Genomic DNA, 14,273 nt, shown 5'->3' on the forward strand with positions numbered 1-14,273 from the left:
TCAATATTGTACTTGAAATTCTAGCTAGAGCAATAAGACAAGAAAAGGGGATCAAAGGGATACAAATTGGAAAGGAAGAAGTCAAACTTTCACTATTTGCAGATGACATGATAGTCTACATTAGTGACCTGAAAAACTCTACCAGGGAACTCCTACAGCTGATAAACACCTTCAGCAAGGTAGCAGGATACAAAATTAACTCAAAAAAATCTGTAGCCCTACTGTATACAGATGATAAACCCAATGAGAAAGAAATCATGGAAACATCACCTTTCACAATATCCACAAGCAACATAAAATATCTGGGGGTAACACTAACCAAAAAAGTGAAAGACCTGTACAATAAGAACTTTGAGACTTTAAAGAAAGAAATTAAAGAAGATACCAGAAAATGGAAAGATCTCCCATGCTCTTGGATAGGTAGAATTAACATAGTAAAAATGGCAATCCTACCAAAAGCAATCTACAGATTCAATACAATCCCCATCAAAATCCCAACACAGTTTTTCACAGACATTGAAAGAACAATACTCAACTTTATATGGAAAAATAAAAAACCCAGGATAGCCAAAACAACTCTTTACAATAAAGGATCTTCTGGAGGCATCACCATCCCTGACTTCAAGCTCTACTATAGAGCCATAGTTCTGAAAACAGCTTGGTATTGGCACAAGAATAGACAGATAGACCAATGGAAACGAATTGAAGACCCAGATATCAACCCATGCACCTATGAACACCTTATTTTTTGACAAAGGTGCTAAATCTATACAATGGAAAAAAGATAGCATCTTCAACAAATGGTGCTAGCAAAATTGGATTTGGACATTCAAAAGATTGCAGATAGCTCCATACCTGTTACCACGCATGAAACTTAAGTGCAAGTGGATCAAAGATCTCTCCATAAATCCAGCCACACTGAATCTTCTAGAAGAGAAAGTAGGAATTACCCTTGAACAAATTGGCAATTGGCACAGGAGACCGATTACTGAACATCACGCCAGTAGCACAGACACTGAGGTCTGCAATTAATAAATGGGACCTCCTGAAACTGAGAAGCTTCTGTAAGGCAAAGGATACATACATTCAGTAAGACAAAACGACTGCCCACAGAATGGGAAAAGATCTTAACCAACCCCACATCTGACAGAGGGCTGATTTCCAAAATATACAAGGAGCTCAAGAAGCTAGCCACCAAAATACCAAATAATGAAATTAAAAAGTGGGGTGCAGAGAATTTTCAACAGAGGAATCTGAAATGGCTAAAAGACACTTAAGAAAGTACTCAAAATCCTTGGCCATCAGAGAAATGCAACTCAAAACAACTCTGAGATACCACCTCACACCTGTCAGAATGGCTAAAATCAAAAATACCAATGACAATCTAAGCGGGAGAGGATGTGGAGAAGAAGGAACAATCCTCCATTGTTGGTGGGAGTGTGAACTTGTAAGACCATTCTGGAAATCAGTATGGCGGTTGCTCAGAAAAATGGGAATCAGTCTACCTCATGATCTAGCCATTCCTCTCTTGGGTATTTACCCAAATAGTGCATGTTCATACAACAAGGACATATGTTCAACCATGTTCATAGCAGCATTGTTTGTAATAGCCAGAACCTGGAAGCAACCTAGATGCCCCTCAACTGAAGAATGGATGAGAAAATTGGTACATGTATACAATGGAGTACTACTCAGCAGAAAAAAGCAATGGAATCTTGAAATTCGCAGGCAAATGGATGGAACTAGAAGAAACCATCCTGAGTGAGGTAACCCAGTCACAAAAAGACAAACATGGTATGTACTCACTCATATATGAATTTTAGACATAGAGCAAAGGATTACCAGCCTATAATCCTCTTCACCAAAGAAAATAGGAAACATGAAGGACTCTAAGGGATAAATGGCCCCCAGGAATGGGAAGTGGCATGAACTCCTGAGCTAATTGGGAGCATGAGGGTAGGGGAGAGGGTGCTGCCACAATAAGAGCATGAGAAGAGGAGTAGAGGAGAGGAAATGGAGGAACAGAGATATTGAGTAGCGGGAAGAATAGAGGAGAGAGAGCAGGATGATAGATACCATATTAGAGTGAGCCACTATAGGTCTGAGATCTGAAACTAGGGACATCTCCTGAGACCTACAAGGATGACACGATCTGACAATCTAGGCAATGGTGGAGAGGATAACCTAAAAGCCATTCCCCTAAAATGAGATTGATGACTACTCTTTATGTCATCCTAGAGCCCTCATCCAGTGGCTGATGGAAACAGAGACAGACATCCACAGAAATACACTGAACTGAAATCTGGAATTTAGTTGAAGAGAGGGAGGAATGAAGATCGAAGGGGTCTGTTCCAGGTTGGAGAAACCCACAGAAACAGTTGGCCTGAACAAGGGGGAGCACATCAACCCCAGATGCTATCTGGGAGGCCAGTAGAAGACTGATCCGGCCCCCTGAACATGGATGTCAATAAGGAGGCCTCTGCACTCCAGGGAGCCTCTGGAAGTGAATTAGAATTTTTCCCTGGTGTAAGAAGGGACTTTGAGAGCTCACCCCACGTGAAGGGATACACTCTGGCCCTGGACACATGGGGAAGGGCCCAGGCCCAGCACAGGAAGATTTGGTGGACATTGCAGAGCCCCCATTGAGGGCCCTACCCTGCCTGGGGAGTGGTGGGTGGATGGAGTGGGGGGTAGGTTGGGGGTGGAGGAGGAGGGATGGGGGTGAGGGGAGGGAGAGGGAGAAGGGACTTACATGTGAAACAAGCTTGTTCCCTAACTTGAACTAATAAAAAAAAGTTGGAAAATCAGTACTCATATAGGGGAAGTTACAAGTCATGTATGAAGCTGTTTATTGTCAATATGGAATCAAAGTCTTCCAAAACCACGTGTTTGTTTGTGTATCCAGTGATGGACCTGTTTCATGTGTGTCGATGAACCAAGTTACAGTGTGATTTTGTTCATATATAGACAATCAGACATCCATATCACAAAACAGAAGAATAATTTATTCCTAAGGACACATCACTCATTCTTCTTCCTGGACAATGTGGTAATAGTCAGGGTATGTGTAGTAGAAACAAAATGATGAGTAAATTCATATTCTGAGCAGCATTGCCAGCTTACCACCTTCCATGAAATTTTCTCAGCCAAAAGAATTTAGAGATTTCTTTAAAATTAAATTAAATTTGGAAGCTCTGCTGGTTAATTTTATTTGTCAAATTGACTGGACTTTAGGTTGTCCAGATTTCTGGTCAAACATTATCCTTTAAGTGGTTCCTTCAAGAGTTGTTGAATGGTTCTATGTTTCACTTGCTAGGCTGAACAAAGCAAGTTACCTTCATTCCCGTGAGTAGACCTCATTCAATCAGTTGAAGGTCTAAGTACAATAAGAGGCTGATTTTCCCTCAAGACAGACATCCTTCTGCTTGGATCCTTGCAACTGGTACATTAGTTCCTCCCACTGTTATTACTGGAAAAGTGGAATATTGATCCCCAGCATCCTGGCTCACCTTCTAGAACTAGCCAGTATCCAAAATCATAGAGCCAAGTCATTCTGATTATCTCTTATTCTCTATTCTTTTCTTGGATTCTGTCTCAATCTCCATCTTTATCATGTCTCTATCCTGTGGGTTTGTTTCTTTGGCAAGCGTTAATACAGAAGTCCAAATATAAATTTAAGTGGAATGAGATGATAATATTAATATCTATTATATAAGGTTATTGGGACTCAGGTTAATAGATAATAAATCATTGTGTGAATTACTAAAATGCTTTTGTTTTTACTTATGAATTATAACTAAATTATTCAAAGTAATCCATGAATAGGACTTTTAGCAGAAATATCTCACTTAATTTTTAATATTTGAGAAGTTTTCCACCCCAAACACATTACAAACATGCAAATAACATTATACAATGCTTACTACATAGAAACACACACATACACATGCATACCTGTTTATCTGTTAAACATTTTTATTGTGCAGATTTGAAATCTTTATAGGACATGCAGCATAAAAAAGTGTAAAATATATCAGTAAGCATATAAAATTTCATAACCTTTTGAACCAGCAACTGACTTACATGAGACTGAGCATCTAGGAAGAACAGACATGTCTTGGGACCCACAGTTTACAGACTGAATTGCAGAACCATTTCCCAAGTGAGTCTCTTTCTATAAAGATATAGAATATCTTTACATTTAAAAAGTATGCAGTATAGTACATTTTCAGTTATGTACACAGTTTAACAGTCAAACTGTGTCCATGCCAGTGTCTGTTTAAAATGCAAACAATCAAAGTAGGTAGCAGGTTCATAGTTAAAGTGTCAGCAAAACTGAGAGAGGAAATGAAAGTCAAGCAGAATTCCAATAAATGTATGAAAATGAAAATAAAAGCCCACCTGGAATTTAAAAATATATTTATCCCCCAAGGGCAGAGCTTTAATATGAGTGGGGGAATAAATAGCTTTTGGCTGTCTCAGGTAGGCCATTTTCTAGAGGACTCAGGTATACAGGTGAAATTCCTCAGTTTGGGTTCAGAAGACCTAGAACTTACTCCAGCAAGAACATTACCTCAAGCTTTTGTTATTGTCCCCTCCCCCACCTTCTCTCCTAACAAAGTGATGCTTGTATTAGTCCAAAGGCTCCTGGCAGGGGGAGAGGTCAAGTGTCACAGCATTACAGACTATTCCAAGTGCGATGCATAGAAGGGATCATGCTTGCAACAGCTTTGGCAGTCTCATTTTGGTGGCTTCCTTTCTTGGAGAGCCTTCCCTGGAGGCCCACTGATCAGCTGAGAATGCAGTACAGCACTGAGCCACTAAACTGTCCCAGCAATCGAGTGTGATTTTCTTGAAAATAAGGGAAGCAGAATAGACATTCAATCACTGAGAGGCAGGGAAAGCTGGCTTCCACCCCTGCCAGCTCTAGAGAGAGCTCAGCCCCATTTGTCTGCTTTAAATCATTTCATTGGGTTAATGTTGATCAGGTTTGTCATAGAGAAAGATGCTACATGACAAAGCACAGAGATCAATTTCAACAGGTTCTGTATGTCAGAGTCAGAAACCAGTATAGAGAACTAGCAAGCAGAGTTTCTTTCTGTGTTTTGTTTTTTTAGGAAAGCTGCTGGCATAATGAAAGTTGATGAGTTAGAGCCTATTGGAGAAGAAAAATTAGAAGGCACCCAGGTCTCGGTATAGATATAACAAATATTCAGGAACACAAAATAACAGGTTAAAATGTCAAGATGAATAAGACATTACTGGTATCATGATGATATTAAGGTCTCCAACTTGATAGTGATCGCTAGCTCCCACTAGATTGTGACTGTTAACAGTGATGACAACAATTAACTCTTGAGATGGCCGGGGAAGTATCTGTTTAAAACCTGCCCACTTGTCCTAAACATGAGGCCTTAGCCTGGAATTCTTCCCTTTCTGTGGTATCACCATTTTCGAATGGGCAGATGAGGTTGTTGGTCCTCGTTTTCCATCCCCACCCCCAGTTCTTCCTATTTTCAACAATATGTTTGTATCTTAGCCAATAAAACAATGGTCCACATACAAAAGAAAGGGTAGCAATGGGTTTAAACATTTCAGACTGTCAAAAATAGATGCAGTAGCTCAAAAGAGACAAGTAGTACATATGAAAGCTGAGGGAACAACTTCTTTGTTCTGGACCAAGACAAACCATTCATAAATTTCAACTTGAAACTTGAAATTGGCACCAAGGAAATAATAAGGAAAAAAGAATTGGGAATGCTTCCATACTTGAAATGTCACTCATATTTCTTTCTGCATGTTGAGACGGATATTGCTGAATATCTTGCCAATAGCTTCAAAGAGTGGGTCACAGAAGGTGTGGACATAGATGGAATAAACACGGCTGATGCACTGGATCTCAATCAGGAAGCTCTTGATGCATGGTACAACTGCCCAGATGTGCAGGAAAGAGAGAATGGCAAAGTAAATGCCCCAGATGAGCGCCATAGGGATGCCGAAGATGGTAGACAACAAGCGGTAAAACCAATATTTTGTCACAGTGAAGGTGGTAAAGCTGGCTTTCCAGATGCCATCAAAACTGTGTGTCCCTTCTGGTTCTGCAATCACGTCTTCAAAGTCGATCTGAAAGAAAGAAGTTGCAGAATGTGAGTGTGAACAGACGAAAAGAGGGACACACTAATTGAGATTTATGCAAGTGTCTAAGATTTGTTTGCCAGCCCTGTGACAGACAATATCAGCCACCAATAGCATCTGCCTCCTTGGAACTCACTGGGAACGTGAATATGTGGGTTCCTCTCAGATCTGATTAGAGTGGAGCCCAAAGGAATTTTAACATATTCCCCAGATGTTTCTTTACTGTGTCAACGGTTGAGAACTACTGCTTTGAGAACATATGAGTATGTTTAACCTTCTTGCTTTAAAGTAAAACTCAGAAATATGGTTAAGGACACACAAAACAGTGAAATGTAAAGAATGTGACATGATTTTACTGCCTTCAACGACAATCTTAACATACAGGACTGAGGACTAGTTAGCTTAGAATCCATTAATGGCTTTCCAAACAGGATTAGCAGAATCATGTCAGGAAATGTGTTCACTGGTGATCTGAGGCATTGGGATGGGAGGCAAGACTCAGGAGCAAGCAAGAATGAAGACAGGGAGTGTCACAAACAGAGGAGACTATAGTAACCCCATCAGAAAGACAGGTTGAGACTAGAGTGACAGTATCAGAAAGAGGTTGACGCCAAACATTTTCCATGAAGTGAGGGTCTATGAAGATATTAGAGCAGGGAAGTGCAGCCAGAGCCATGTAGAGTTTCTTGGGATGAATTTGACAATGTACGTGTATGTGTATAAGTGTGTGTGTGTGTGTGTGTGTGTGTGTGTGTGTGTGTGTGTGTGTGCATGTGTGTGAGTGTGTGTGAGTGTGTATTCTGGACAAAGGGGGAAGGAGACCAGCAGGGAGACTGTGGCAAAGCCCAAATGAAGATGGCATAGTCAATATGGGAATGGTCATAAAAAGAAAATAAAAGGACAAAAAGAAATAGGGGAGAAAGAAGGAGGAAAATGTGGAAGGAAAAGAATCAAGAGAAAAAAAGGAAATAATTTTTGTATATCATGGGAAGATTTGGTTATCTCAAAGAGAGAAACAAAAGATGACCTTTGAACTCCTGATCTGACTGTTGGGGAGAATACAAGTAGCATTAGAGCAAGGAGAAAAGTAGAAAGAAAAACACTTTAAATTAGCAGGAGAGAACGTCACTTTGGAATTGGACAAGCTGAGAATATAGTTTTGGTAAATACCCATGGCCCAGGAATTTTGAATACATCAAAAATTGCTCTTGGGAAGCAATCAACCTAGTTTGCACTCACGTAGTGCTTCGGTCACCAAATGCTTCTATGCATTGGTGATCTGGGATCTCAAAACTACCTGGAACAGTAAGTTCCTGTTACTTCACAAAAGAAGAGACACATGGTGAATTTCTAAAGACAGACATAAGCTATAGGGTGTTGGTGCAATTTCAGCCCTTTTCCAATAGCACTCACTTCTAGGTACCTGTCCACCTTCATGGCTAATCCTTAGACTTTATGTAAAATAAATGAAGAACAGGATTAAAAACAATTTGTCATCAGGAAGACTGGATAGTTTCAGGGTTACTGCTTGCTGACGGTGGCTATGTGAAGGGTTCAGGAAGAGTTTGAAATCCACACAAACTGTTGGCTATTCCTGCAGCCACCAGAGCTCAGAGTCAAGGCTAGAACTTAGGTTACTTCTGGCTGCTGCGCAGTGCCAAAGAGTCACCTTTGATTTAACACACGAAAGGTCTTTTGGAAAAAGTACACGATGCTTACCAGCTTTAAAGTTTATTTTCCAGAACATTCTGTTTCTTGCTCTATTGCCCAATGTCCTAATAGTATAATATGCAAAAATAGTTCAGCTATAATTTTGTAAATAGTCATTGTGCTTTTCCTCAGCACATTTAGAACTAAACTGAGAGGTAAGATTCACTTGTGTTTTTTCACAGCTTGTAAGAAGCCAGGAATATGGCTCAGCAACAAGCATAAGGATATGAGTTTGGCCGCAGAAACCACTTTTAAAAGAACCCAAAACAGACATAGGCTCAGCAGGCCAGTCGGCCTCATCTAATTGTGAAGTTCTCAACCAGTGTGAGACTTTGTCCTTAATAAAAAAAAAGATGGATGGCTTTGGAGAAACACCTGATATGTCCTTTATCACATACATACCACACACACACACACACACACACACACACACACACACACACACACACACACACACACACACACACACACACATACACACACGTGAATGTACATATACACATACACACCACTCACAGGAAATATCTGGCAAATTATATCAATACTTGAATATGTTACATATTCACTTATAATTATAGTACATTATACTTATTTGTAATTATCTATTTTCAAGGTTATGGGAATAAATTCTTCCAAAGCAATGAAAAATTTTTAGTTGATTCAGCTAAAATATATTCCCTTTCTCTTTACTTTTTAAAGATGCTTTTACTTTGTAAATAAAACTGAAGATGTCAAAATTGCAAAATTTTCAGAAAAATTTAAATCTGGGATTAAAGGCTAAACAATGTCGGTTTGCAAATATCCTGGGCATGCACACCTGTTTGAGCACACAAAGGGCAAAGGTCCATTGCTTTTATCAAAGGGAATATGTATTACCTATTACCCCAGAAATGACAATGAACTGTCCAGGTGAGTAAGAGGTTGGTTTGAGGATCAAATCTATTCTAAAAGAAGTTGATGTTTTCTTAAATACTGAGTCACTTTACAAAAAGAAAAAAAGAAGAAAAAAACTTGTTGAAAATTCAGGGTATTTCCCAATAATGAAAAGCCTTGTGAATAGCGGTAGAATCTTGCCACACCCACCCTCCCCCTAGCATGACCTCAGGGGCAGTGGGACTGCATGTGTGTATGGCTGGGTGTAGACACATACGTGAATATAAGTAATTGGCCCATATTAACAAATATTTGGTTAGGGAAGATACCTAGGAAGATACTTAGGAACAAATATTTGGATGTAAAATTTGGATGTAAAATTTCTTGATAACAATTCCCTTAACAGTACGTCTAAGTACTTTTTCAGCAAGCATATTAGAAAGTCTTTTCTCTCCTTTTTTCTCCCTCCAGAAACAGGAAGTGAGTATAATATTCAAATACCCCAGAGACGTTTGTGCAGGTTTTCTGTAACAAAATGATGAAAAATTACATAAATAATAGTTATGTTGCTAATTTAGTCTTAAGAAAGTATGGTAGCTTAGAAGAATAAAATAGTGTAACCAGATGTTGTGTAGCTAGGAGCAGAAGCAAGGCGGGCTGATGAAGCATTAAGGCCAGCTGGGCCCTTCCTCCTCTCTACCTCCATTTCTACATCAGTACCCAACTGCTTTGAAGAGTACTCACTGAGTTCAAAGGCCTGAAACGCCGCAAGTGCTCAATAAGCAAAAGCATCAACAAACTCCTGGATCTGTTGACTAAGGTTTTTAATAGGTAAGCAGGTATGACTGACACAGCCCAGGAAAGCTGCGAATTCACCCCCTACACCTGGCGCAAAAGGATTAACCTGTTTGTGATCGCCTTCCTAGCAAGCCTCTGAGATGTCCATTCTTACTCCTTTTCACAGATGACGATATTGAGGGAAGTTAATACATTGCTCCAGGTCCCCCGGATGCTGGAGAGCAAAGCCGGAGTGTGTCACATTTCGGCGCTACACTTCTTTTGCTTCTGCATTGTGGGAATCCAAACTCTTACACTAGTCTTGGTGCTTAATTTTTGCCGGGTAGACTGGCACCAGAAACACACTCACTGTGGTTGTTGAAGGAATGGCTCTTGTTAACGTTACCACTTTAAGTAAGGACGTCTGGTAACAGAGATATTTTGAGTTGTGTGAACTGATGTTATTTATATTGCTCTGAGCAGTATCTTCTCACAGTCCTGGAAATTCAGCCAGGGACTGTCAAGCTTAATGGTAAATATGGAAACTGAGGCACCAAATGCTTAAATGAGGTAGTCAGTCTGATGGTCCCAAGTGGATAGGCAGAAAAACTGAAATTAGAATGCTAATTTCACAATTCCCAAGTGTACAAACAGCCAGAGACCCCCACACCTCCTTTTTTTTTTTCACATACCTATTCTATCTCTAGGTACCCACACATCGCCCCCTGCCATTTAAGACTTTGGCTTGGCAGTGTCTCTGCATACGGATTAGAGAGATGTCCTCTTAATTCTGTGCTCATGACATTTTCCTACTTCAGCCTGGGTGAAGAAAACTGGAAACGGTTACTTTTTTAAAAAAAGTGTGTGTGTGTGTGTGTGTGTGTGTGTGTGTGTGTGTGTGTGTGTGTGTGTGTGTGGTGTGTGTGCTTGTATGTGCATATGTGTCTGTTCAGCTGGGTGTGCATGTCTGTGTGTGGCAGGTGCTGGAGTCTAAACTCTGATGTTCATAATTGTATAGCAAGCACTTTTAACCATCAAGCCACAAGGAATACTCAACAAAACTATCTTTAGTGTCTATTTTGACTTGCATTCTAAGTGCACCGAAGTGAACATAGTTCTGCTAAGTCAACAGTTGTCTAGTCAGTGCAGGGCAAATTTCCATACCAACCAAGGCACAGCTATTTAGTAGACTCATAGAAATTCAAATCAAAGAATCTTAAACAATTGCAGTCCTATTTAAAACACAGGAATCCACGGCCACCACTGTCTTGGCTAGACCAAGACTATCTACTCATCAAATGACAGACACAGGGTTGGAAGTCATTCTCAGGAACTCTCCTGGCTTCTGCCACCACTGCCAGCTATCACCACATATTCTCAGTCAGTCTGGTGGTTGTGCTTTGTCACCAACAAGAACAACTTCTGGTCTTGTACTTGAATTTAGACATTGTCTTGTTCTCCAGAGACCTCACACAAATCCCCCCTTGCCCTGCCCTGGGGGGTCTCTGTTTACATAAAGCATTTGATTAACCTTCCATCAAAATTGCCACTCTTGAGTCCTGTTTCCAAGGGGGCTTATCCCACTTGTCCCCCTCCATTGTAACTGTACCTTGGTGTGAAATTTTGCCCTGCCATTGACTAGGTGGCAGTTAGTGAGCCATGTTCTGTTTAGTGTTGTTGGCCTCACCTAGAACTTGGTCTGCTTACTCAGATTTGGAATGGCATAGGGACTAGAAATTGGCTTTTCTTAAAAGATGAGACAAGACAACAAACCCAAGTGGTGTGAGCACCCTGTGGGTTTTAGAAAAGAGATGCCTCAGATGAAGTTTAATTATTTCACCAAAGAATTGCTTTTTCTGTTCTGTAATCCAAGGAACATGTTGCCATTTTGGTAATGATCATTATGCAGGCCTACAGACCAAAGGTTCAGCTGTGTTTCAGCAATATTCCTGTATCTCAACGGATGCTTTCTCAGGAGTCGACAGTTTATATTACTGGAGCTTTACAAATGATGCTAAAATACCTTTGCACAGCCTCAGCTGTTTCTGAAACATAACAAAATCTAGCAACAGATGTCAAGAAAAGCAATCCGTCTTGTTATGTTTTGATAGTGTTTGGCGAACGCAATAAATCTCAGAAGATCCTGTCCTGTTGAATGTGTCTTAAGGTAATATATTAGAGGCAGTTTATATGTACACAGGAATCAGGAAACATGGTCAGGTTTTTTTCTGTCTCAAAATATGGATCATTGTTTTCTGATTAAGAAGTAGTCAAGGAAAATTTGAGTACCTTTATGGTTTTATGCACAACAATGATTTCACATTTGGTTTCAGTGGAGGGAGATAAATTTTTGTACTGTTAGTGGAAACTCTGATTTATTAGAATATAAGAAATAGTGTTCTGTTTTGGTTTGTTGGGTGTGTTTTGTTCTCTAGCCTTTGCTTGCTTGCTTACTTTGTTTTCTTTCATGAGGGGACATAGCAGGGATGAGGAGGGCCGAGGGAGTGGGAGGTGAACAGAATTGGGGTGCATGATGTGAAACCCTCAGAGATTCAATAAAGAAGTTTATTTATTTGGTTTTCTGAGGCAGGGGTTCTTTCTAGCTTTGGAGCCTGTCTGGAGCTCGCTCTATAATCCAGGCTGGTCTCGAACTCACACAGATCCACTTGCCTCTGCCTTCCGAGTGCTGGGATTAACGGCATGTGCCACTACCACCCTGCTTAATAAAGAAGTTTTTTTAAATAAAAGACTGTAAGAAATATCTATTAGAACATCATTAACATGATCAAAATGTATGTGTGGAGCCCATCACAAAGCAGCTACGAGGATGTTTGCTGAAGAGGCATCTGTTGTCTGTTCAACACAGCCACACTGCTGTCCCAGCAGAGTTCTAACCACTTAGGTAATTGGAAGGGTCTCCTGATCTCAGAGTTGTGTCACGGTTATTTTATACCTAGGATTATCATGTTAGTCTTTTTGGTGAGTGGTTTGTGGTTTTTTGAGAATATACATATGGCCCAGTTCTAACCAATAAGTTAGTCTGCTGGGTGGAAATTTCAAGAAAGCTTTTCTTTTTAAGATTTACTTTTTATTTATTTGTGTGTGTGTGTGTGTGTGTGTGTGTGTGTGTGTGTGTGTGTGTGTGCGCGCGCGCGCGTGGGCACGTTAGTATGTACACATGTATGTGGGTACGGGCAGAAGCTGGAATAGGGCATCAGAGTCCCTGAAGGTGAAGTTACAGGCAGTTTTGAGCTACCCAATGTGAGTGGCAGGAAGTTAACTCTGGTTCTCTGTGAGAGCAGTAAGCACTCTCAACTGCTGAGCTATATTTTGAGCCCCTGGGAAAACTTTATCTTCCTTCATAAAAAAAGACAGGGTTTTATGGGAAGACCCCTTTCATGCTACTTAGAATAGTATGTGCTGACTACATAAAGTGATGTCATCTCGTGACCATGAGGTGACATGAATGGGTAAAAGAACAAGGGGTTGGGAATGGTGCTCTCTTTGCCATTGACTAGCTATGGAAGCAATGCCAGCAACATTGACCACGTGGCTTTTCCTAGGTGGTGTGTACATGCCATTATTTTAAACCACAGCTCTAGGTTTCATTCTCTGTTGGTAGCCATACTGTGAACACATTTTAGAAACATGTTCCATGTCTGGCTTCAACCTTCCCACATTGCAAGAATTTCCCACAGAATGCAGCCAAACCTAATTCAGGAAATGTTTACTTTACATTAATATCAGAATGATAAATTAACTATGAATGGAGCAGTGCAATGTGTTTTTCATCTATAAAAATGTAATTTAAATATAATAGTATCTAAAATGGGTCTCAAGGATCCCTCTCTAGCTGTTCACTTTCTTTCCATGCCCTCTGCTTGAGTTGGTGGCTAAAAGTCATGATTGTGCTTCAAAAGTGAAGGTTGTCATTTTGAAGATGAGTTTACAAAACGCTGTAACATCTGACTTGGTGCATTTCTTGCTCTCTGGCTTGCTCTGCTGGAAGTTAGCTGCCATGATGGAGTTCCCTTAAAAGAGGAAGGCATGAGCAAGAATTAAGGGCAGCTTCTGGCTATCAAATATTGAAACACCCAAGTCCTCAATTTGAAAGGAACAAATTGTCACCAATCATGTGGATGAGTCTGGATATGGTACCTGCCCAACTTTGACTTTGAGGGGATCCCATCCTGAAGGCTGCATTGCACCTTATGAGAGACCCTGAACAACCAGTCAGAGAAGTCAGTTTCTTTCCCACTACACAGAAAGGGTAAAGTGATGAATGTCTGTTGTTCTACATTACTAAGTCTGAGGATAATTGGCTATGAAGGTGTAGACAATGACTCTAATTCTGGAGCAAATCACTCTTATCATTTTGTTTTGTCTTTTACCTTAGGCAGTTCAGTTTTCATACCTACATAAAATCATGTAATGTGAATATATACCTAGTTTCTTAGAATTTGGTGCTGAGTCAAAAATCCACGAGTATATACGAAAGAAATACAACATCTTAAACTTTCTATAATCCACACACTCTTAGAAAAATAACTAGTCCATTTACTGTGCTTGTATGAGACTAACTACCCATATGCCTTACATGGCTTGAGCTTAGAACCAAATGTGATAGTTGGTCTTAATTGTTAGCTTAACAGGATTTAAAATCAACGCAGTGTTTACAGTCCAACCCACACCACAGCATGTGTGTGAGGACATTTCCAGAGGGGATTAGCTGCCTCATGGTGGATGATACCTTCCAGAAATACTGCCAGAAATACTGT

The 14,273-nt window shown here is 40.3% G+C and overlaps 1 protein-coding gene across 2 annotated transcripts in view; it reads right to left on the reverse strand.

Moving 5' to 3' along the window:
- Nucleotides 1-3,951: 3,951 nt before the first annotated feature.
- The window catches only part of Cav1 (caveolin 1), a 31,964-nt gene continuing 21,642 nt past the window's right edge, over nucleotides 3,952-14,273 (reverse strand). For both annotated transcript variants that reach the window (XM_027389938.2, XM_035451157.1), the window contains exon 3: nucleotides 3,952-6,123. In XM_027389938.2, coding sequence (XP_027245739.1) covers nucleotides 5,782-6,123 — 342 coding nt within the window. In that variant the 3' untranslated portion in view covers nucleotides 3,952-5,781. The remainder of the gene's footprint in view (nucleotides 6,124-14,273) is intronic.

The sequence above is a fragment of the Cricetulus griseus genome, assembly GCF_003668045.3.
Source record: "Cricetulus griseus strain 17A/GY chromosome 1 unlocalized genomic scaffold, alternate assembly CriGri-PICRH-1.0 chr1_0, whole genome shotgun sequence".
Classification (NCBI taxonomy): domain Eukaryota; kingdom Metazoa; phylum Chordata; class Mammalia; order Rodentia; family Cricetidae; genus Cricetulus; species Cricetulus griseus.